We start from the raw sequence: 26,380 nt of genomic DNA, 5'->3' as shown, positions 1-26,380 counted from the left end.
ATACTTGAGTTAACAAGAACCGCAAGGTTAATACATTTTGAAACTTTCTGCTTTCTGACAACTATGGACTTTAATGGATTAGCTTTGGTTTTAGTTTTAGAAGGTGATGCTGGTGAGTGTTACAGCCTATTGGTACTTCCATCATGGAAGTTGTGCTAAGGTCTCTGGGCCTACTAAGTCTGGGAACTGTTCAGTTTCTACTTCAATGGACTATCCTTTATCTCATTCTTTTTTATTCTATGCAGACTGTGTTCCTTTCATACTGGACCCTTTTACTATTTACATTCACTTCTTTTTAATTTAAATTTTATCATTATTTATTAATCTTATTACTATTATTATTATTGAGTGTGTATAATATTTGTAAACATGTGTGTGGAGGCCAGAGGACAAATTGGGATCCATCTCAAGGGAAGGCTCCAAAGCCTAACAGTGTCACTGATGCTATGGTGTGCATACAAACAGGACCCTATCATGGCTGTCCTCTGAGAGGCCCAACCAGCAGCTGACTGAGACAGAAGCAGATACACCCAACCAATGGACTGAAGCTGGGACCCTGTTATCAAATTAGAGAAAAGCTGGAAGAAGTTGAGGAAGAGGATGACCCCATAGGAAGACCAGAAGTCTCAACTAACCAGGACCTCTGAGATCTCTCAAACACTGAGCTACCAACCAGGCAGCATACACCAGATGATATGAGGCCCCCAACACATACACTGCCTGGTCTGGCCTTAGTGAGAGAAGACACACCTAACCCTCAATAGACTTGACACCCCCAGGGAATTGGGAGGTCTGGCAGAGTATAGGGGGTGAGGACATTCTCTTAGAGACAGGGAAGGAGAAATGGGGTGAGGAATTATAGGAGGGAAGAACAGAGGAATAATGATTAGGCTGTAAAAAAAGATTAAAGATAATGTTTTTAAAACTACAAAAAAAAAGAAAGAGGAGGAGGAAAAAGAAGAAAAGAAGGACAAGGAGGAAAGAGAAGGAGAAGAGGAAGAAAGGAGGTGGGTGAAACTGGGGCCAGCTCTCCTATGGGTACTGCATGACCACAACTGATTCTGGCATCCTGAGCAGCAGTGGTTGCCATTTTCCCTGGAAAACAACTTTTTTTTTTTTTATTGATATTTTATCAAGTCTTTCTAAAGTTTGGTGGAATGAATTTTCAGTGGTAGAATCTTGCTTTATAATTTTTGAGAACATTCCAAACAAACTTTAGAATTACTTTGAGAAATAATTGAACTGACATCTGGTAAGGCAGTTATGGGCTGCCAGGTACTGCTCAGAAATGGTACTGGAGCACATGGTACTCAGAAAACTCATTGTAACCACTGTTCCTCTTCATGTTCCAGCAAAGAAAGACATCAGCATCCACACACCGTCAGCCCTTACTGGACTCTTCTAGATGACACTGACCCCAAAGGCATGAAACACACCTTATGTGACACATTTATAGTCAGACCTTTGCTCAAAGTTATCTGATATGCATTATATAGGCACTAATCAATCAACTGGACACGACTTCAGGTCTGAACCTGGAGAAGTCCTGGGGCACTGGCTCTGCACACACTCCAGAGCCTGACTTGCAGGTGCTCTGAAACGCTCAGGATCACAGGAGAGTTCAAAACATCTACCCCTTCACCCTGAGTAACTGGGTCCCCCAGGATCCAGGGTCTTAGGAGCCTCCTGCCCAGCCAGTGGCAGGGGTTCCTTCCTGTCTGAACCTGCACTGGAGAAGACCTGGGGTGCTGGCTCTGCATCTACCCTTACAACACCAGGGGGAGCCCAACTCCCAGGTACTCTGAAACAACCAGGATCACAGAGGAATCTCAATTCCCAGGGGTTCAGACACACCCAGGAACTCTAGAGCTCTGATACAGTCAAAGATCACAGGTAAGGCAACAACAACTTTTCCAACACCCAGCATAACGGGAACCCCCACAGTAACCAGGGAAACATCAATCCCTGCCCAGCCAGAAGCATGAGTTCCTTCAGCTTACACCTGTGCCCGGAGCAAACCCAGGGCTCTGGCTCCCCCACCCACTCCTGCAACACCCAGAGAAATCTAGAATCCCAGGAGCTTGGATATAACAGGGTCTCAGAATCTTGATCACACCAGGATTTCAAAATCCCAGAGGCAGCTTGACACCCAGGAGCTCTGACACACCCAGGATCACAGGATCACAGAATCACAAGATCCCAGAGAAAGCTAGACTCTGAGGAGTTCTTTTACAACCAGGATCACAGGAGGGACAGGCTTCAGTCAGAGACAGCAAGGGCAAAAAGCACTAGAGATAACCAGATGGCAAGATAACCACATAGCAAGAGGCGAGAACAAGAACCTAAGCAACAGAAGCCTAGACTACTTGGCATCATCAAAGCCCAATTCTCCCACTACAGCAAGTCCTGGATACCCCATCACAGCAGAAAAGCAGGATTCAATTTTGAAGTCACATCTCATGATGATGATAGAGGACTTTAGGAAGGACATAAATAACTCCCTTAAGAAATACAGAAGAATGCAAGTAAACAAGTAGAATCCCTTAAAAAGGAAACACAAAAACCCCTTAAAGAGCTACAGGAAAACACAACCAAACAGGTGAAATATTGAACAAACCATCCAGGATATAAAAATGGAAATGGAAACATAAAGAAATCATAAAGGGACACAACAGTGGAGATAGAAAACCTAGGAAAGAGATCAGGAGTCATAGATGCAAGTATCAGCAACAGAATAAGAGATAGAAGAGAGAATCTCAGAGACAGAAGATACCATAGAGAACATTGAACAACAGTCAATAAAAAAAATGCAAAAGGCTCCTAGCTCAAAACATCCAAGAGATCCCAGACACAATGAAAAGACTAAACCTAAAAATAATAGGTATGGAAAAGAACAAAGATTCCCAACTTAAAGGGCCAGTAAATATCTTCAACAAAATTATAGAAGAAAAACGTCACTAACCTAAAGAAAGAGATGCCCGTAAACATGCAAGAAGCCTACAGAACTGCAAATAAAGTGGACCAGAGAAGAAATTCCTTCTGTCACATAATAACAAAAACACCAAATGCACAAAACAAAGAAAGAATATTAAAAGCACTAAAGGGAAAAATGTCAAGTAGGATATAAAGGCAGACCTATCAGAATTATACCAGACTTCTCAACAGAGATTATGAAAGCTAGAAAATCCTGGGCAGATGTCAGACAGACCCTAAGAGAACACAAATGCCAGCCTAGGTTACTATACCCAGCAAAACTTTCAATTACCATAGATGGAGAAACAGATATTCCAGGACAAAACTAAATTTACACAATACCTGTCCACAAATTCAGCCCTACAAAGGATAATAAATGGAAAACTCCAAAACAAGGAGAGAAACTATACCCTAGAAAAAGCAAAAAAGCAATCTTCTTTCAACAACCCCCCCAAAAAAGAGCACACAAACATAATTCCACCTCTAACAACAAAAATAACAGGAAGCAACAATTACTATTCCTTAATATTTCTTAACATCAATGGACTCAATTCCCCAATTCAACAATATAGACTCGCAGACTGGATACATAAACAGGACCCAGCACTTTACTGCATCCAGAAAATGCACTTCAGTGACAAAGACAAGCACTACCATCAGAGTAAAAGGCTGGAAAAAAATAGGAAACAAGCTGAAGTAGCCATTCTAATATTGGATAAAATCTACGTTCAACTAGAAGTTATCAAAAAGATAAAGAAGGACACTTCATACTCATCAGAGGAAAAAAATCCACCAAGATGTACTTTCAATTCTGAACATTTATGCTTCAAACAGAAGGGCACTCACATTCATAAAAGACACTTACTAAAGTTCAAAGCACACATTGCACCTCACACAATAATAGTGGAAGACTTCAACACCACACTCTCATCAATGGGCAGATCATGGGAACAAATTAAACAGAGACACACAGAAACTAACAGAATTTATGAACCAGTAGATTTAACAGACATCTATAGAACATTTCAACCTAAAACATAAGAATATACCTTCTTCTCAGCACCTCATGGTACCTTCTCCAAAACTGACCACATAATCAGTTACAAAACAGGCCTCAACAGATACAAGAAGCACCTAAAGAAATGTTCAACACTTTTAGTCATTGGGGAAATGAAAATCAAAACAACCCTGAGATTCCACCTCACACTAGTCAGAATGGCTAAGATCAAAAACTCAATTGACAACAGATATTGGCAGGGATGTGGAGAAAGAGGAACACTCCTCCATTGTTGGTGGGATTGAAAGCTGGTACAACCACACTGAAAATCAGTCGGAAGGTTCCTCGTATATTGGAAATAGTACTACTAGAAAACCCAGCTATATCTCTCCTGGGCATATACCCAAAAGATGCTCCAACATATAACAGGGACACATGCTCCACCATGTTCATAGCAGCCTTATTTGTAATAGCCAGAAGCTGGAAAGAACTCAGATGTCTTTCAACAGAGGAATGGATACAGAAAATGTGGTACATTTACACAATGAAGTAATACTCAGCTATTAAAAACAATAACTTCATGAAATTCTCAGGCAAATGGATGGATCTAGAAAATATCATCAAAAGCGGGGTAACCCAGTCACAAAAGAGCACACATGGTATGCAGTCACTGATAAGTAGATATTAGCCTAAGAGCTCAGAATACCCAAGAAATAATTCACAGACCTTATGAAGCTCAATAAGAATGAAGATCAGAATGTGGATGGTTCAGTTCTTCTTAGAGGGGAGAACAAAACACTCATGGGAGGAAATACAGGGACAAATAGAGGAGAAGGGACTGAAGAAAAGGTCATACAGAGACTGCCTCACCTGGGGATCCATACCATATGCAGCCACCAAACCCATACACTATTGCTGATGCCAAGAACTGTTTACTGGCAGGAGCCTGATATGGATGTCTCCTCAGAGGCTCTGTCAGAGTCATACAGATACAGATGAGGATGCTTGCAGCTAACCATTGGACTGAGCACTGGGACCCAAATAGAGGAGCTAGAGAAAGGACTGAAGAAGCTGAAAAGATTGTAACCCCATGGGAAGAACAACAATATCAACCAACCAAAACCCCCAGAGCTCCCAGGAACTAAAACACCAACCAATGAGTACACATGGAGAGACCCATGGCTGGAGTTGCATATATAGCAGAGGATGGCATTGTCCGGCATCAATGAGAGGAGAGGCCGTTAGTCCAGTGAAAGCTTGTTTTCCCAATTTAGGAGAATGCCAAGGCACTGTCATGGGTGGGTAGTTAGGAGTGGGAGCATATTTATGGAAGCAAGGGGAGGGGGAGGGGATATGGAAGAGGGTATATGGAAGATGGGGGAAAGGCAATACCATTTGAAATGTAAATACAGAGTATATCCAATAAAAAATGATAAATAAAAAAAAGTATCATCCTGAGTGAGGTAACCCAGCCACAAAAAAAAAAAAAAAAAAAAAAAAAAAAAAAAAAAAAAAAAAAAACACAAATGGTATGTACTCACTGATAAGTGGATATTAGCCCAAAATCTTGGAATACCCAAGATACAATTCACAGACCACATGAATGTCATGAAGAAGGAAGACCAAAGTGTGGATGCTTCAGTCCTTCTTAGAAGGAGAAACAATCTTTTCTCATAGGAGGAAATAAGGAGACAACATACGGAGCAGAGACTGAAGGAAAGGCCATCCAGAGACTGCCCCACTTGGGATCCATCCCATCATCAGTCACCAAACACAGACAATATTGCAAATGCCAAAAAGTGCTTGTTGGCAGGAGCCTGATGTAGCTGTTTCCTGAGAGTCTCTGCCAGAGCCTGACAAATACAGAGGGAGATACTCCATTGGACTGAGAACAGGGTCCCCAATGGAGGAGTTAGAGAAAGGACTGAAGGAGCTGAAGGAGTTTGCAACCCCATAGGAAGAACAACATCATCAACCAACCAGATCCCCTGAGTTCCCAGGGTCTAAACCAACACCCAAAGAGTACATGGGAAGGACCCATGGCTGCAGCTGCATAGGTAGTAGAGGCTGGCCTTGTTGGGCATCAATAGGAGGAGAGGCCTTTGGTCTTGTGAAGGCTTGATGCCCCAGTATAGGAATATCCCAGGTCAGGGAAGTGAGGAGGGGGTGGGTAGGTGGCACGGGGAGCACCCTCATAGAAGCAGGGGAAGAGAGGATGGGATAGGGGGTTTCCAGAGTAGAAACTGGGAAAGGGGATAACATTTGAAATGTAAATAAAGTATCCAATAAAATCAAAGAAAATAATCAAGTGAACACATATTTACTGATATCTGTCATGTATCAGGACCACAGTGAGGCACTGGATGGATAATGAAAATGACAAATGTCTCCAGCCAAAATGATAGACCTTAGGAAGTGAGATTCTTAAAGCAACCAGCAGGATGATATGTATCCTACCAAGTCCTCCTAACTCATGCATCCTTAGGTTGCAAACATTTCTGCAGCCTGGAAAGGGACAGACACCCACACCTGGCCCAAGACCAGGAAATACAAGAAATTCTACTTTCACCGTGCTTAATGTGATGGGTGCACAAAGACAAATTGGTACTTCCAATGGGGAAAAGTGAAAGTTATTTGTGAAGCGAGACTAAAAGTGGCAGCATTGAATCTAAACCATTTCCTGTATGCTGGATTCCTTTTTAAAAAATTGGCTGCTGCACCATTTTCTTAGTCACCTTTTCCCTGGGCTTATTGAAGGCGTAGTCCCTCCTAGCAACCTCCCATCTGCTGGAAACAGAATCAAGAGAAAGAGGAGCCTGCAAGATGCATTCCTGGCTAGAAGAAAATACTAGGGGGACTCAATACATGAACCACCATTTGTATAAAAACCTGTTAGTGCCCTCTTCAGACTGACAAAATGAATTTTGCATCACTGAGAGGAGAAAGCAGCTGACATCCCCTGATTCTAGTAAAAAAAAAAATTATACACACACACACACACACACACACACACACACAAAAGTATCTGCAGACCTCTCTGTTTCTAATTGCCAGGCAACAAAAAAGCCCTTAGTTCTGTCCGATTAAACCACTCAGGCTGCAGGCAGAAGGAGGTATACCCCTATCAAAGGCTCTACTCAAAAAGCTATTCTTACTATTAGGGCTGGGAGTAGTTTTGTGGTAGAGGGCTTGCCCAGCGGGGTCGGAAGTGGGAGAAATGGGGGAAATCTGCTTGGTTTCTTGTGTCCTTGTATTTCTCGAGCTAGTGCATATGTATGGCGTTACAAAATGTTTTGTTGTTGTTTTTCTTTTTTTTTTCTGATCAAAAGTAGTACTTGTAATTTTTTTCTGTTAACAATCACACAATTAATTGTCGGGGGAGGGGTACTATCTCGGTCGGGAACTTTCTATCTCATAATTGGTTCTGGGTTAACATTAATTAGCCTTTGCAGTGGTCACATGCATAACTTTCTGTCTGGCTACATGCCACAGGGCAAGGTTTCCAGAGCCCAGAGATCTATGGATCCTGCGGAGTGGGTCCGCTGAGTGGATTACGAGGTGCTCTGCTGGGATTGGGGGAGGGGGCGAAGAGCGAAGAAGGTGGAGAATAGAGATCATGTGTGTTCCTCGAATGTACAACCCACATTTGAGTGACAAATAACAAGGACAACCTATAAAAACAACTAAGCGCAAGTCTACCCATACCCAGCTCGCCCTGGATGTGTGTGCTTGTTCAACTAACTTTGGGAAGTCGCAGAGACCCAGCGCCACCTCTCCTACACTTTGGCATTTTAAGCGTGTACCGCCTTCGGCAGTATCTCTCTTCCCTCCGGATTAAGTATGGAAGATCCCTTCAGCCCCTCAACTCTGTCTCCAGCGTCCAACCTATCCGTACCCATTCGGCCGAGCTGGGGTCTCAACCTGACTTCTGGGCAGGGAGCCTCTGTCCCGGGACCGCAGCCGCCTCCGCGCGGGCCGCCCAGCCACCGGATCCATCTGGTCTTCATGGGCATCATCCTGGCGGCCGCGGTGGCTGGCAACACCACGGTGTTCTGCCGCCTTTGCGGCGGCGGCAGCCGGCCCTGGCCGGGTCCCAAGCGTCGCAAGATGGACTTCCTGCTGGTGCAGCTAGCAGCGGCTGACCTGTACGCGAGTGGAGGCACCGCGCTGTCGCAGCTGGCTTGGGAGTTGCTGGGCGACCCGCGACCGGCTCTGGGTGACTTGGCTTGCCGCCTTTCCCAGCTGCTGCAGGCATCGGGGCGGGGCGCCTCCGCCCACCTGGTGGCGCTCATTGCCTTGGAGCGCCAGCTCGCAGTTCGCCGTCCTCAGGGCTCGCAGCTGCCCGCACGTGCCCTGGCTGCCCTGAGCTGGCTGTTGGCATTGCTGCTGGCGCTGCCACCGACCTTCGTGGTGCGCTGGGAAGCGCCTCCATCTTCAACCGCCAGCGCCTGGCCAGGGGAGCATCGCTGCGGGGGCATCTTCGCACCCCTGCCGCGCTGGCACCTACAGGTTTACACGCTCTATGAGGCCATCGTGGGCTTCGCGGCGCCAGTCGCTGTCTTGGGTGTCTCTTGCGGTCACCTGCTGTGTGTCTGGTGGCAGCGCGGGTCTCGGGCTCCCGTGGCTGGGTTGCCCTGGTCCGCCAATATGGCCCAAGCCTCCTTGCCCGGTGCGCTGCCCCGAGCCAAGGTGCAGAGCTTGAAAATGAGCCTGGCACTAGCGCTCCTCTTCGTGGGGTGCGACCTGCCCTACTTCGCCGCTCGCCTGGCAGCCGCCTGGTCGTCGGGGCCCGCAGGTGACTGGGAGGGAGAGAGCCTGGTGGCAGCGATGCGCGTCGTAGAGGTGTCCAATAGCGCTGTCAACCCTTTGGTCTACCTTTTCTTCCAGGCCGGAGACTGCCGTCTCTGGCGGCGGCTACGGAGGCGCCTAGGAGTGCGGGAGGAAGAGACCGAGATCAGCGGATGGTCTGGGAACCACCAGGCACTCCACCGCCATCGCTGGCCCCACCCCCATTATCATCACGCTCGACGGGAGGAGAGGGACCAGGGCTGCCTGCGCCCACCCCCGCCACGCCCCAGACCGTTGTCCTGCTCCTGTGAAAGTGCCTTCTAGGAGCTGCTGCACAAACAAGTTGTTTGTCACTGTGGCACAGACTTCAGACAAGACAGGGCGTAAGTGGTCTGCCTAAATCTCAAGAGTGGAACTGTCCTTAGGAACCACTAAAGCTGCCCGGCAACCTTTATGTGATAGTTACTTCCTTCTAATAAGGACATAGTTTTCACTTCCCGTTTGTTTTCTTCCCTCTGGTTCCTCTCATAATGCACATTTTGGGGAAACCAACTCTTGGAAAGTTGTTAAAAAAAAAAAAATCTGAGTTCCAGAGTTGATATTTTTGCAATTCTCTTTTATAGTCCCACTGTGTTCTAGATAAGACCATTTATTTTAACTAAATTGCCAAATTTTCATTTGTTGCTATTACGTTTTTAGTGATTTTTGAATTGTGCTTAAATCAAGTGCTCCTTTCGGGAGCAACAAGTTTGCTGTTCCTTCCGAAAGGAAAATCCCCATAACGCTCCTTCTGGGGAGATCAGGAGTCCTGGTAGCAATGCTGTAGGAAAGTGATCAGGCTCTCACTTCAGCATTTGAATAGAGCATTTGAAAAATAAAAGCATTTCTCACATAGCAACTAGAATTTTTTTTAACATGGAAATGTTTTCTGGGAAGAAAATCAGTGTGGCTTTTATTTCCAGTCTAACTTCCACATCAATAAAAACTGAGAGTGCTGGAGAACATAAAGCTTCTTTTAGTCCTTTTCAAACATGGCTGTGTTCTGTTAGACATAGAGCTGCTGTGCCCAGACCAGCTTCTAAGCCTGTCCACGTTAAACTCCTAAGAGAAAAAAGTCTTGAGGGAAAGCATTAAGTAGATGTACCAGGGTGAGGACGCACTGTTCAAATGCTCTAAGATCTGCGGGAGAAAGCTCCCAGTCCAGCGTGTAGGTAGAAAACTGTTTAAAAAACAAACACAAACAGGTGTGATAGAGGCAATCTCAGCACCCAAGTGGGAGCACTGTCTCAAATTTGAGGCCAAAGTCGACTAAGTAGTGAGCTCTAGAATAGTCTGCGCTACACTGTTAGACTGTCTCAAACAAACAAAACAATGTGTAGCTTACTTGTGTAAGTCTGAGAGAATAAATCAGGGAACAGTTGATGTATGACCCCTCCTGTTCTTGCTTCTAAGCGAAGCCTCAGCATTTCCGAGCATTATACCATGTGCTCAGCAGCAGCCTGCACCTGAAAATCCACAGCTTCCACACAGCTTGGGTTCTTGTCCATAATGAGTAAATGTGCCACAAAAAGGCAGAGGGGAAGGAACTGGCTAAAGCTTGCTTACACAGTAATAATCTCTGAGGACGATGTCTTGTTCGTGGTTATACTTCTACAACGTGTGATACATGGGAGTCACTGCAGACTTGTGGCACAGTTTAGCAAGAGTAGGTATAGGTAAGTTACATAAAGGATAAGCTAAAGGAAATCTATATTCCTCCAGAATACATTTTCTTAGTGGATACATCAGTTCAACCTATAGTAGGTCCTCACAGAAGGGGCCCAAGTCTGCCCTCCTTTGTACCACTTGGATGTTTGGAGCCTGCAGGTTGGCATCATCTTCCCCTGAGAGGCTAGTTTATCTAGCTGAAAGCGGCCAAGAAATGGCAGGTGTGAAACAGCAGCTACTCAAGGCACATATATCCCACTTGCGCAACCCAGCAATAACCCAAAGGTTCTGTGAGAGCCTAGTAAGGGCTTCACTTTGCAACAATGTGTCCTTACAACAGTGCTCCATGGATTCAACATCATCTCCCCTACTCTCTGGCCCCTGGAAGGGACCTCACAATACCAGAAAGAAGTCAGTCCAAGGAAGGTCTGGAACTCACTAAAGCTCAGAGAACTGTCTCTAAGCACTTTCTGGGTGAGCAAAGTGGACCTGTTGATAAAAGTCAGACAACCTTGTCTTATATGAAGACATGGGTTTTTCTATCTAAACTTGGGGTGAATTTGGCTCCGAGCGTTGAATCTTAATCCTTTTCACTGAAGGTCAGCTAAACAAAGCATGTGACACTTTGTCCAAAAGGACCCTGTAGTATATTTCTCAAGCTCCCTTTGCACTTTACTGCTCTGTTCAAAATGTCAAAAGTGAAAATTTTGTTCTGTCCTTCACCAGTCTTCTACCATTGTGATCCATTCAAAGTGAGGCACACACAGTGTGGAGTAGACCATAGATGGAATCTATTACAAGGTAATCCAAGGGCTGTTCTCGAGATCTGAAGGGGACCAGTATTACCACTGTGGAAAAAGACAGTCAAAGAATGAGAGCAAACAAGGGCCCAAGAGACCATCGAGAAGGAAAATACTGTCAGAAAGAGAGAGTGGACAGTGAACATAAAGACCATTGCTCCATCCTACATTTTAAGGCAGGCTCTATACCATGTCTGAAACAGACTATTTCCTAAAGGGCATCTTGTCCAGATGATTGGTAGGCCCTTGGGACTCACTCTCAAGAGAGAGAACAATGATTAGCTATCAAGAAAAAGGGACAATGTCATGTCTGTCTTTTTTTTTCTTCTTCTTCTTTTAGCAGAAGTCCTTCCACTAGGTAAGAACCTTATAATCTTCTTGGCAGTTTAGAAGGCCATTTCTCCACCAAAAGCCAGAGATAAAACTCAGATCTCAGTTTTTTTTTTAAAACCAATAATCAAAGCCCTACAGTTTCTATTCCTGGTTTTACAAGCTACTGACTAAAAAGGGTCAGTCCTAAAGAGCTCTCAAATCTGTTAATATCTGGCTAACAGTGTGACAACAGGACATGACACAAGGGAACACAGGTCCTTCTCAGCACACAGACCCCTTCTTCACAGCCCTTTCCTGCCCACAGGGGCAGCCTGCCCTACTGAGCACTATGCTGGTAGAGTGGAGATTCAGAAGACTGTTGTTTCCCTAGTTAAGGCCAAAGAACCCCTGGAGACCATTTCTCTTCCTCCAGAATTTGGACAATAAATGATACTGAGCTGCAAATGATCCTTGCTCTCTTTGATCCTCCCTACCCTGGTGAGTATATTATAGTCTGAAAAACTAAATAGATGAGTTAAAGAAAAACAAATTCAAGCTTCTTCACAAATCCTAGCCTGGTTTACAGCCATTAAGAGTCCAAGAATCGATGAAGAAAGACCCCAGACTCAAATAGTATTCAAAGGCAAAGAACATTTGTTCTGCAGAAATTACTAGCATATAGGGGTCAACCATTCATAAAAATGATCATGACCAGAGGAGCTCGCAAGCCCATTTCTAGAATAGTTAGGTAACTTTCTGATGTGACTGGTAGGGGCAAAGCAGTGACATTAGTACAGTTTTGATTGGCTGCTATGTTAGTTCTATTATAATTGGTGAAACCTTGAAGAATTTTGGAAAACAGATAAGCTCTGGCCTTGTTATCTCTTCCAGCCAGGTGTCTCAAGAGCTGGCCAGTTCCAGACTTACCCTCCTTAAGTCAGGGCCATCATTAACTAAAATGCCCATTGTCAGTGGCTCCTTCTAAGGAGCCCAGCATGCCTCCTGGGGAATTGAAAATTTTTATTCCCAAGGTTTTTGGACCTCTCAAGAGTTACTTTATATTCATTAATTAATATTTATGAACTATTTTATGGCAGGAGATATGCTAGGCATTGAAAAAACTAAAACCAACAATACACTTTTGCCTCAAAGAAACAATATGGGCAGATATAGGAAACAATCTGACAATTATAACTTAATGCCACATGTTTTTGATAAGTTATTCTCAGCCAGTATTCATATACTCTGATCTCAAGCCAGAGGAGAGAGGAAGAGAAAGGGGGGTGTGTACGCAGGGAAAAAGAAAATGCAGAGAGAGGGTGAGAGAAGAGAGGAGAGGAGAGAAAAGAAGAGACCAAAATGTCTGGATTATACAGGGAAGAGCTTCTGGAGGAAGGAAAGCTCAGCCCCTGGGCTAGAACGTTCAGAGTAGAGGGTGTGGTGTGTCAGGCAGGGACTGAGAGACTGGGGAGAAAGAGACAGGTCCACTTTGGTATGTTAAATACACACATCAGCTGCTTGTCCCAGGTCTGAATCCTAGCAGTTCTCACAGGGCTCAGTCAGGAGATGTTGAAAGCAATGAAGGCGACCATCAGACACCACTGGAAGACTGGGCAGTTGAATTCTTTCATTGTTTTTCCATCACTGTAGTTCTGAACACTGCTCTGTAGTTGTGGGGATTGCAGTGCAAAGCAGAAGGTATTGTGTGATGTTTCTTGTATGTCCCACCCACAGCAGTAGGAGTTCATAGCAAGAGTGTGGCTTATTTATATCAAGAAGTAAGCAGTTCCATGAAGAACCAGAAGCAGATAACATTTCACAGCCTTCATGAACAATTTTGGTTAGTGTTAATCCTGAGATTCTCCAGAGGTGGGGGGAAATAGCTGTAAATTTTGAGCTAAATTTGAAGCAAGCATTAATTAAATACTAGCCAGGGCAATAGAGTCTGGCCAGGTCCACTTCTGGGTTCCCAGGAAATGGCAACCAATCACATTTACAGCAGCTTAAAAAGGCAAAACCATAAGACTACTATATTTCCCATCAGGTCCAATCAGGAGCAAATATATATCTTGATATATTTCCAGGTCTAATCAGGAGCAGATATACATCCTGATACATTTCCTGCATATATATTTCCCACCTACATGTGATCAAGCACATCTGGTGCAGATGAGTCAATCAAACATAGGACAAGCAGGAACTTATTTGTAACTGTTCTAACTGCACATAGAACCCTTAACCTGCAAGGTGTATTTTTCCTGTTTTGGGTACCCATGATTTTGCAAGGTTTATTGTTCTTAGTCCTGTTGGTTCTCATATTAAATAGTTCTCAGCCTCAAAGGCTCCACAACCTTTCTAAAACAGCATCACTGTAACATAATGTTTATGTTAAGTTATCCTTATGTTATTCAAATGCTGATTTCTCTACCCTCCTATCTTTTTTGGTTGGGACATGGCATTGTAATGCTTATGTCAAAAATTTCCTGTCTCAAGCTTCTGTAAACAATTCTTACCATTTATTCTTTGCCTTGTCAATAAATGCTGATCACCCAATGGATTAGCAGAAGAGAGAAAAAAAGGAGGAATTCTGCCAGCCAGGGGGAGAGAGAGAGAGAGAGAGAGAGAGAGAGAGAGAGAGAGAGAGAGAGAGAGAGAGAGAGAGATAAATAAATCTGCCTCTTGGAGGAAGGAGGAAAGAGTTCACCTGGAGAATAAAAAACCCTGAATGCAACTATTATGGGATATCGGCTGGGAGATAGCCAAATTAGTTTATGGGATTAATTTAGATCAATTGGCTGCCCAGGTATTGAGGTGAAGCTTGAAAATAAATCTTGATCTTGTTGTGTTGTTATTGAAGAACTAGCTAGGATAAAGAAATGCAACTGCTGTATACATTTACTGTATACACTTACATTAAAGCTACACTTTACACGCCACAGTAGGTTAGGAGAGGCTCAGCTCAAGGCTAACTTGGCAGTGGGCTGACCCATGGACTCACGCACCTGGAGGGAGAGTAATGATAGTTTATTTGAATGTGAAATGTCTCTCACTGGTTCAGGTGTTTGAACACCAATGTTGGTAATTATCATCCAGTCTACTAAGGACCTATTTGAGAAAAGCGAGAAAACACAAAGAATTAGCATCTTAATCTACAGTCGTTTCTTGAATTGAGATATTAGAGTCTGCAAATCTTAGGATTTGCTCCCCACCCTCAACACATCTGGTTCTCAGGCATTTCCACTTTGAAGTGATATATATCACAGGCTTTCTTGCTTGTCTGGTTTTTACTCGCATGCTATGGAATTCTGAGCCTCAGCAGACATTACATTCAGGACAGTTCCTTTTGAGGTCAGTAAATACTTGTATCACATTCAAACATATAGCCCTCTGGCTGTTCTGAGACAACTTTCTTCTTTCATTTTTCATAAGTGGCATTTCTTAAAAGCTGTACACTCCTATATAGTTATTAGAACTATGTGATGTATGTTGGGCTTTCTAAGAACTGGCAAAAGTCCTTTGTCCAAATTCTAGAACTCAGTTTCCCATTCCCCATCCCCCACCCCACCTCAATGACTCAGCACCATCATCCTGCCTTCACTAAAAGCAGAGGTAAGCTATCAGGGTTTAAGCACACAACAATAAGAAAGAGTTAACTCTCCAGTGTTAGATAAAGCACAGAGAGTTAAAGAGGAAAGAAGCCAGAGGTTTCTAACCACAGAATAAGGGAGAGTGTTAAGTCTCCAGAAGCCATTAGCTTCCAGTACGATCAGAGTTACAAGGTCAGAGATCATCAGTCTTTTGACCTTATTCAACTGTGTGTTCCACCTCAGCTCCGAACCCCAAAAGGCCAGGGCACAACCAAAAAGACATCAATACCAAAATCCGATCTACTTTGAACCCCTAAGTGAAGGGGTCTGGGGGCTCTACCCCTGCCTGTCCTGCTGACAAGAGCAGAGAACCCTGCTCACAATCTTCATGGCCTTCTCTAACTAGGGCTGAAAAGTTCTGGGTGGGTGCCCTAACAGACACTTCAAATCCAAAGCACCACAAGTGTATGGTCATTGGAAATATTCCACCAGGATTTGTAGATGTCTCTCTGTTAAATAGTTTCCTTTTCTGCTTCAATGTTCACCCTATGCAGCTTTTCCCCTGGGCACCTGTAATAGATTCCTGGACTACTTTCCCTTTGAGTCACCTCATTCATGAAAAAAAAAAAAAAAAAAAAAACTTGAATTTAAAAAATGTTTTATATATGTGTACTGTATTTACATCTTTTTCTCCTCCCTCAGACTCCTTTCTAAGTTTATGACCTCTTTTTCTTTCATCATTATTGTTACATATATGTTTTTTAAAATGTATAAATACAACCTGAATGGATTTAGTGTTGCTTATATGTTTTTAGGGCTGACCATTTGGTATGGGGAAAGCTGACTCTCCCTCTCTCTGCTATTGTTAATCCTCTGTAGCTCTTGATCCAGGGTGGGGCCCTGTGAGATTTTCCTCATTCACAGGTCAGTTGGTGTTGTCAATGTTCAAATCTTGTTTAGGCAACACTATTGTTGAATATCGAGTGTGGATTCCCTGTAAGATATAGACAACCTAAAGGCCTGGTCTACTGGCTGTTACAATGTTTCTAGACCCTCTGTTCTATTTTCCTCCATTTGGGTTAGGGTTACATTGTAGATACATTGCTGGATGCTGGGCACCGGCACTCAGTTGTATTTTTACTAGTGGGGCTTTCTGTCATGGCTACAAAAAAGAAGCCTCTTTGATGAGGAGTGAGAACTACACTTACCTGTGGGTGAAAGACCCCCGAATTGGGGAATCCCCTCACTCTAGTACCAGGAGAATGCCAACCCAAGAACTCACAGAGAGCCTATCTTGCTGCAATCAGGCAAGAGGTTTATTGGGGGCGGGGGGGTGTGATGAAGCCAGAGCTCTGGGGACGACACATATCTCACACAGGAGATAGAGGAGTTGACCCCGAACTTAATTAGGGGGACTTATTTATAGGGAAAATCACATAAGCAGTTAGCAACAGGCGCATAGCAATTTCATTGGCTCATTTAAATTGGCACATTCTGCCTATTTTAGACATGATTCAACTCTAGGCCACCCTGTTTTGGGGCACACTGACCTTCATACTTGTTTTTCTCAGGACTTCAGAGCCAGACTTTATTGAGGCCAGGTGGTCTGCGGTTTTTGTTCTCAGCCTTGAGACATACTTGTCCTCAAGGCAGGGTTAGTGGGGCCAATTTAAAATTTTAACTCTTTCATGGGCATCGGGGTAAGTACTTTAAATGCAGCTAGCGATTAGACTGGTTTAGGGAAGGGGTAAACTTGAAAATGTTAACATATTTAAACTTTGGTTCTTAATATTATTGTAATAGTTGCAATTTATGAAGTGGTTTCCACAAAACAGGCATCGTGCTTGACTTTTTACAAGCACTAGCTTATAAAAACTCCACTAGAAGCTGGAAGCCCATTATCCCATCATCATCAGCTCCAGTTAAGGAATTGGGGAGAAAGATAAATTGCCCATGTCCAGACAGGTTCTAAGTGGCAAAGCTTATCTCTTTGCTGCTGTTCTCCTCTGAAAATATAATAGACAAGAATTTTTTGGAGTTTTGTTTGTTTTAAGATACAGTCCTTATTTTACAATAATACATGCCATTAGGAAGAAGCTGGGAGAGAGGATATTAGGTCAACCAAACCCAAACAACATCAAATCCTGACTTGCTATCTAAAGAACAAAATTACTTTTTGGACAAACAACATATGACCATCAGGATTTCTCATCATCTCAGTTTCTAAACAAATCAAGTAAAAACTCATCTGCTGGAAATGAAGAAGCATACCATTAGTCAATCAAACCTTCTCATACATGCCTGCTCAGCCAAAGATCACATCTCCAAGTCCTCTTTGCTCCTAGATATAGCAAGTAACTCAGTTCTGGGCTATGAACTGTGATAATAGTAACACATGCCTTCCAGGCATGGGCTCTGCCATGAGCTTTCTTTTTCCAACTGGCCACAACTCATGGGACAGTGACTAAGGTTCATCCATGCAGATAAGGAAACTGAAGAGCCAAACTTTATCCACCTTGTGCCTAAGGCATCGTACAGTGAAGACAAACAAGGTTCATACCTATTTATGACTGTTTTTTCAAGAACTGGGCTATGCCCCACCTAGAATCTTTACAAATTATTCCGTATCTCCTGCTCCAGGAGTGGCAATGATGTCTTTGTTTCAGGAGACCATATGACTAACTGTTCTGCTTATGTTCTGATCCCGTAACCTTGCCTATTTTGTGAGCCAAACCCCTACGTGGAAACCTCCTACCCCTAAGCTACAAAAACCTTGTTTTTCTCCTGTTCAGGATTTCTCTCCAAAATGCTAATATCGAATGAAACAATTGGCTGGCCAGACCTAGTCCACCTCTAAAATAAATCTTGTTTTAATTAGTGAATCATGGATTTGGTCTTTCTTACAATTTTCAGACTCAAAAGAAACATTCTGGAACACGACAGAGCACCAACAGGAACGCAATGTGGATCTTTTGGAACCTTGTGGTACAGAGGCAGGCCAACCTCCACCTAGGCTGAGGATCATATGAGATTGTACAAGTCATCCTTAAACCACTGCATTTGGTGAGGGTTTTTTTTTTTTTTTTTTTTTTTTGATACAATAGATAAGCTTTTCCTTTACATAATATTCCAAGGTCCTAATAAATTAGATACAGATATGGCTCATCCCTCAGTTTTCTGCTGGAGGGGCTCTCTGAGTTTCCAGGACACAATGGTGTGAATTACATGGACAAAAAGCTACACTATGACACCCCTTAAGGGTTTAAGGGTGATCTAGAGCTTGACCTGTGGCTAAAGTGAAGTCGCATCTATGGGGAATTTGCTCTATTTAGCCTAAAAGATGTCCCTTAATGTCAGGAAAGACTTTGTAACCATCTAAGAGTGTTAAAGAAACCTCATTCACAGTACAAGAGCAGCAGTCAGACACAGCAGGTTGTGCAACCCATTGTTAACGCCCATGCCTTTTCTGTCTTGTAGCAGAGGCTGGTTTTATTCAGCATCAACGTGTTTATATACTGTTGCTGCGTAACAAAACACTTCAAACCTTATGGCATAAAATAACCATTATCTGATATCCTCATGGATTCTGTAGAGCTGGAGTTCAGACCAAGTACATCAAAACGACTTGTCTGTGTGGAGCTTCATCTTGGAAGGAAGGAATGGACGAGGCTATAATCACCTAAGAGTCTCTAACTTTGTACAAATAGCACCTTGGATGCTCAAAAGCTTTGCTCCTTGGAATCTGTTGACTGGAATACTCACATGTTCTTCCAAGTGGCCTCGAGAGAGAGACTTACCAGACATGCAAAGATGGCATTCTAGTGATAAAGCAGGAGTGCGACAATGTAACCACTGCCTCAGAACCCAGGCAGCAGCGCTGTCTCATGCTCCACTGATCAAAGCAGTCACACATCTGCCAGACTGACTAGAGAAGTGAATACAAATCATTTCCTCTCATGGAGGGAGTGTCAGAAAGGCTGCCATACTGCCTGCAGTCAAGCTGCCCTGCCAGCCCACAGGTGAAGGAGCTGTGTCCCAGTCAAGGAGACTGCTAAGCAGTTGCAATGGTCTAGGTATGGCTTGAGTGTGTCTCTCTAAGAGTCATGTATACAATGAATACGTCATCACTCTCAGCTAACATTTCACTTAGAAGTTGCACTTAGGGAAAAAAAAATAGGAACATTCCTAGTATCTTTCTTATAACCATTCAGGAGTTAAAAAGCCCTCTCCAACTGAGTGAGATAAAAGTCCTTGAAATTAGGATGTCCAAGAACATGAAATAGTTTTGGGAAGAGCCGGCTGCAGAAAATACATCACCAGAAACATATGTTCTTTCCCTTTCTTAGGTTGTCTCATTCTGAGTCTCTGTTCTCATAAAAACTGAGGGCTTTCTAACAGCACATAGTTGAATGCAGCCAATGGAAAGGCACTGTCTTATATTATTTAAGACCAGCAAAAAGCACAGGACCAACCATACTCATTTGGACATGTAACAAAATTTGGATTATGTGAAGATGCTTTTTTAAGGACAATAACTATCAGGCCTTCCTGGAGCTTCTGACAGGAGAGTTGATCTACATCATTGTACTTGAGGTAATGCTAAATAAAATACCTGGGTAATAAACATTTCGATATGCAAGTTTCTAGCTTTACCATTCTGGCTGCTGTGTTAACTGCATTCAACTGACGCTTCAGTCACAGACTTTAAAAACACATTTGAATTTCTAAAACAACTTTTTTACTTTTTACTTAGCATTTCCTATTATTGTATATCTACTATATACAATATATATTACATATTTAAATATAAGTATAATTTATAATATATGTAATATATATCAAAACATTACATAAACATATTTAAAAGTATATTATATATAAATATTATATATTTAAAATGTAGATGTCAAAACCTTGCCCTATGCAAGAACATTCTAGAGTATATTCCTCTGTGATAATGCTGGGGCCCTGACGTTATTATGAGGAGAAAGAAAGTATTTCATAGTCATATGTTTGGAACATTGGGTTAAAAAGATTTTGCTCCTTTTTAAGCTTTTCATTATAAAATATACAAAACACCGAGGGTGTAATACAAAAGAACACCCACATATTCAGCACTGAATTGCAACAGTTGTTAGCATTTGCTGTGTTTGCTTTTGTGTTCATGTCGGTGACAGGGATAAGCTGAAGAGCTCTTGCAGGCATCATGAGCTCATCTCATTACACTTTGCTCTGCCTCTGAGCACACAACTGCTAAGACATTTTACATAACTCCAAAAGCATGACTGTGCTTAAGGAAAGAAGCAAGAATTTTTTCTAATAGCTGTTTTTAAAACTTTTTATTGATTCTTTGTGAGTTTCACAGCATGCGCCCCACTCCCACTCATCTCTGTCCCCTTGCATCTGCCCTTGCAACTCCCTCCCTGCCAGAAAATAAAACAAAATAAAAAAACAAAGAAAATGTCCCACAGAATAACACTGTGTCCACATATCTTCACTTGCAAAGGTTCACGGCAATGAAGTTATCAGTATGGTTTGAAGCCTCTGGCTTCTGTGACAATATTGGATTCTCCTGACTACCCTGCAGGTGCTCTGTGTCATAGAGACCCCGCAGCTTTGGGTATGCAGGACTGGCCCTTTCAAGAGCTCTGGCAGTTCATAGATGAGGTAGATGTTGATCCAACTCATAGCCTGGATCTGTGCCTAGGTAGTAGTTAAGCTAGTCAGCCTGACAGCTCTCCCACACGCACACCACCACGCAAACTCTCCAGCTCTGCCCCAGTTAGATTACCCAACGCTGCAGCTGGCTAGGTACAGGGCCAGCTCACCCGGAGTGAGTACACCTTTACCGTGCTGCCCAAGCGAGGTACTGGCTGGGCCAGCTCTCCAGAGTGCTATAGTCACTGAGGGCGGAGTCATCTCTGCATAGCCTGGATATAAGTATGGTCTCTGGCAGCAGGGACATCTGCATAGTCTTCGGTGGTAACATGAGCCAGGGACATCAACACTGACCCCTGCTTCTGCATGATCACGGACACAGATATGGCCCTCAGGGGTAGCGCAGCCTGGGACTGCACCATGGAGGCGGGGCAGGCCACACCTCTCCAGATCCACCTCTTTTCATAATACTCAAACTGTTCCATCCCTCTTCCTCTCCTGTCTGTCCACCACATTCTAGCACCTTCAGCTCCTGCTGCGGGTGACCCACGAGCCTGACTGGTGGCCTCTAGGTGTCTTTCACTCACTCGAGCCATGACTAATAACGTTCATATTCAGTTCACGGCCACGTGTTCTCTGTTGTTGTCAGTATAACTTGAATCTTTGTCCTTTGAGCTCAAATCTAATCGCAATCCATCCACTTAATTTTATTGTTTTGTTCAAAAAAATCTTTTGACCTCCTTTTAAAAAAAACGATGCTGTATATTTAAAGGAACTAGTTATCTTGTGAGTCTTTTAAAAAAATCTTTATTTATATTGACCTATTCTGTGTTGTGTGTGTGTGTTTATAAATAGGCACTTATACAGCGTGTCACAAACCATCTGTGGAAGACAGAAAACATCTTTCAGGAGTTGGCTTCCTCCTTTCACCATGTAAGTTGAAGATATAGAATCCAGGTCATCAGGCTTCACAATAAACATTTACCCACTAACCTATCTCACCAACTCACCTGCACATTCACTTATTGCCAAAACATCAGCTTTCACCTTGGCATGGGCATACCAGACAAGCCATTTAGTAAACAGTGGTAATATTCGATAAAACATATAAACATATCCTACTAAGAACTACATTTATTTCAAATTCATCTTACCCTTAGGCTAAACACAAACTTGAATGGCAAAAGGATAAGAGACAATTAATCCGATTTCTTGAAACTAAATTATTACTTTTACAGATTTTAAAAAGATATCCTACCACTATTATTTCTACTTCTTTCCCCCTCTACCCTCATTTTAAACAATTTAGTCCTAAAGCCAGAAGATGAGAAAAATCCAGGTAGACACTATCCTAGCTAGGGACCTGGGGTGCAGCGTCTCCTAGTAGCCTGATACAGCAGATGGCAATTCCATTGTACAATGAGGCAAACTCTAATAAGGTGAGAAAGGTTAGAGGGCTCAAAGCTCATCATCCTTAGCCAACCAGGAGGAAATACCAGATAAACTCAGATTGAGGTGCATTAAAACAATCAATGTTGTTGAGCATAGGAGCTCACACCCAAAATCTCAGCACTTAAGAGGCAGGGATATAAGATCAGTTCTTGTCTCAAAAAGGAGGAGAGAGAGAGAAAAGAAGTCATCTATATCATAAATGTTAAGAAAACACTGAGTACTTTGTGTTGCTTCAAAATCAGGCTTCCCTTTCAGGGCTTCTAGTTTTATCAATAAAAGAATTTAAAGTGGATTTAGAAGCTGTTCAGGCTTGTGACCAGTGTCTAAAAATAACCTGGAAGAAAGAAAAGAAAAAAAACTACTGTCTTTTGAATTAGAACATGGCTTAACAGTACTGTGTGGTAGAAACTAAGCAGGCTCATGGAGTGAAGCTTGTGGGAAGTAAAAAGCATAACTTTTTCATTAAATACATAATTATTCCTCCCACCTTCTCATCAGATTTTCTGTAGGATGAACCTCTGGACAGGTGGTGTGCAGACAGGCCCCGCTGGATTCATTTTAAAAGAAGAGAGAGGAGTAAGTACTGTTTTAATCTTCAGAGCAGAGCAGAATCCAAAGTTTCTACCCAAGGCCAAATGTGGAACTCAGAATCCATTCTCTTGACCATGAGAAAACAGCTTTCCTTTGATGGGCCTCAACAAAGTCCCAATATCTCTCCCTCTTCATATGGTATTTTAAATCTAGAGGGGGTAGTTATGATATTTCCCTTTCTAGTGTTACCAGGGAAATAGAAGATAGAAACTGAAACTGTCTGTGAGAGAGGCCATCCATCTTCAATGGCCTCCAAGATTGTCAATCCCTTTAACACTCTCCCTAAGAGCTGAGACTGAAATGATTTAAGAGATGGGTTGAAATTGGAGTATAGAAGGTTTTAGGGCTGGCGGTGGGCCCTGGAAGGTGGTCATGGGAACCCAGATAGTTGGAATTAGGTCGCAGCAGGAGCATCTGAGTATGATGGACTGTGAACAAAAGGAGATAAAAATTAAGCTGGCAGCTGAATGCACAAGGTCCAGCCACTCTATCATCACTACTAAGAGTCTAACAGCTAAAATTCTTTCCCACTCCAAAAACCCCAAGATCCAACTGCAAGGCTGCTCCCCAAAAGGAGTGGGCGTCTGGACTGCTCCTCTCATGTTTAGCTTCCAGGAAGCTGTGTGAAAGAAGACCAAAAAAATTAAAAAGCAAGCAAACAAACAAACAACCAGACTTAGAACTTGAGCCCCCAAATACCACTTCTGGCATGTCTGGCTTCCAGTCAAGACATAACAAAGAACATATCTAACTGGGGACAGGAATAGAGCTGCTTGTTCTCAAGGTCCCTGCCTGGCTGGTCCATTAATTTAATCTTTAGGAAGCCAGAAAAACATGGCATGTAAAAATATAATCTTGGTTCTGAACTGGGTTTGAGAATTGGATGCTAGGAAGGAGTCCTGGCTGACTTCCTGATGTTGTGATGTAGAAAGTATCTCTGTGTTCAGGAAATGGACAGTAAGCACTAGGGACTGATGGGGCCTAAGAATGGGAACTCTACCCTGGAAAGGGCCAGGCATGGAGAAAACCTGAAGTCTGAGTTCTATTAACATCACTAATAGCAGCACATCTAATAACATCTAATAGCATCTAATAGCAGCACATGTAACTCTGCCCACTGTTGTCTAAAAGTCCAGTGTATGGAAAGGCGGCCTTTCTATATCTTAGCTGTGACTGGTCCTTAAGATCTTTTTTGGTCTTTCTTCATTTGCTGAGAGTGTAGTTGACAGTAATTCTGGGAACTGTTCAAGGTCAGGAAGCAGCAGCTTATATTTTAGGCCCTTTACTGGGACTCCTTAGCCCTGTGTGCATTTGCTAAATCAGGCTTGGTACTCAAAATTTGCCTCAGACCCAGAGCAAAACCCATGGTGAACACCTGTGTTTCTCCATTTCCTATTGGGACCTGGGTATTCATTGCTGAATGTTAGGTCACAAATTTTACCAGAAAGAATGAGAAATGTTTCACCTGCTCACTTCTGATGCATGTGAGTGAGTGATTGCGTTCTCTCTCTCTCTCTCTCTCTCTCTCTCTCTCTCTCTCTCTCTCTCTCTCTCTCTCTCTCTCTCTCTCTCTCTGCAGGCTATGTACCTGGAAAGAGGATAGAGTGGGGTTTGTTCTTTCAAAATGACTGCAGTTAAGAATTGTCTACTTGCATATGTAAATTTAATCCCAGAGGCGGTTAGCAAGCCTCTTTAAACACTTTTAACCTGTCCCAACTGAGATGTTTATGATTAAATGAAGCTGTGTTTTTCTCTTTCCATCTATTCTCAGCTGGTTCTCTCGGACAGAGAAGAAAGTTGGTATGGTTCTCTCAAAGTGCGACCCAAATAGAAGACAATGACATCCACAAGGTACTCTCAGTAGCTAAAAGATGAGGAACAGTTAACCCAAGTGTATTTTCAGAAGTGGGATTGAACAGAATTAGCTCTGGCTTAGCTGTGGGAATATCAGAGGACATAAGTGGTCAGAGACTGCTCTTAACACCAGTAATAAAAGCACAGAAATGTGTGCAATATGCGTGCTAAAGAAAGCCTGCTAGGGAACTGACACTCAGCATCTTATCAGAATCCATAACTTAGCAATTTTTTGTTCCTGTCTCCACATGGAACAATATTGACTTTCTCCAGGCTTATGGTAGAGACCTAGGTGTTTGTAGCATCATGTCCCTTTACATAGGTGACCAGAGATGGCTGTCCCTAAAAAAAGTTCATCTTGCAAGCTTCATCCTTGGTTGATGTTTTGGAAGTTGCCAAGCTGAAAATTAATATTTTAACTTTGAACATAATGAAGTTGTATATAATTATGAGATATCAGATTAGACTGTGCCAAGTTACAATTTTAAAAGATCCCAAATTTTCAGTCCCTGTGGTGATTACTCCATTGTGAATTTGATTAAACTGAGAAATGCCTACCTACAGAGCTAGTAGAGTCTACCTACAGAAAAGTCTCGGAGAAAGCCCTGAAATCTTGGGATCATGATGGCAGGACCTCAAGAGCTGATGAACCCCCTTGATGAAGCCATAATAAGGGATCTTGCTGGGAAATGGGTGAAGAAAGCATGTGCCTGGTGCGTGTGCTTTATTGTTACTCCTTACTGAATTCCCCTCCACTGTGATTGCCATCTGCCAAATTCTAAGGAACAGCCTCTGTAACATAGGCTTATTGTCGCACCCTGGTGGCCATCACCCTTCACTGCACCTTCTGAAATTAAAGCTAAGAGAGCCTTTCTTCCATCTTTCTTCCCCCTTTCCTCCATTCCTTCATGCCTCTTTCCCTCCATTCCTTCCCTTCTTCCTCTCCTTCCTTCCCTCCCTTTCACTTCCTCACCATGTTGTTCTAGTCCCTTGGTACAACAAAAGTTAATTTTTCATCAAAAGTGAGTGTATCTGTCCTTCATTCTTGTGACAAGGGGCAACTGCCAAGGTCTCCTTATAAGCTTTTCTCTTTTGGTCTAGGGATGCACACTGCATTTTCAGCCACAATTGTATGATCAGTTTGTAGGCAGGGCTGTGAGTTTATGAGATCCTGAGTGAGCACCACTGTTTCTGTCATGGTACCTGGGGAAATAAGAAGTGTGAGGAAAAGGTAGTGGTTTGGGAATTAGAGGACATATGATGCATTGAAATATACTGTGGAGGTTTGAAGGAGAATGCCCCCATAGGCTCATATGCTTGAGTACTTGATCCCGGTTGTTGGAACTACTTAAGAACTGTGGTATTGTTGGAGGTGTGTCCCTGAAAAGTGAGGTGAGCTTTGAGGTTTCAAAAGACTTATGTATGAGATTCCTAGTGCCCCCTCTTCCCTCTATCTGTCTCCTACTCTTAGATCAAGATACAAGCTCTCCACCTCCTGCCTCTCGGCTCCTGCATCATAAGCTTTCACCCTCTAAAACTGTAAGCCAAATTAAATGTTGGTCTTGGTGTTTTATACGGAATAGGAAAGTAAGACAGATAAACTCTCACTTTTTGTGCATCTGTGTGGTTTGCATCACAGGAGAGTTAGCATCAGTATTTTG

General features: G+C 43.0%; 1 protein-coding gene across 1 annotated transcript; it reads left to right on the top strand.

Moving 5' to 3' along the window:
• Nucleotides 1-7,810: 7,810 nt before the first annotated feature.
• On the top strand, nucleotides 7,811-9,082 carry GPR150 (G protein-coupled receptor 150; the record flags this gene model as incomplete). Its single annotated transcript, XM_080924882.1, has 1 exon — nucleotides 7,811-9,082. One exon carries the CDS (start codon nucleotides 7,811-7,813, stop codon nucleotides 9,080-9,082), a length of 1,272 nt encoding a protein of 423 aa, XP_080781008.1.
• Nucleotides 9,083-26,380: the final 17,298 nt, after the last annotated feature.

The sequence above is a fragment of the Micromys minutus genome, assembly GCF_963924665.1.
Source record: "Micromys minutus genome assembly, chromosome: 11".
Classification (NCBI taxonomy): Eukaryota; Metazoa; Chordata; class Mammalia; order Rodentia; family Muridae; genus Micromys; species Micromys minutus.
This window is presented reverse-complemented; position numbering and strand designations above follow the sequence as displayed.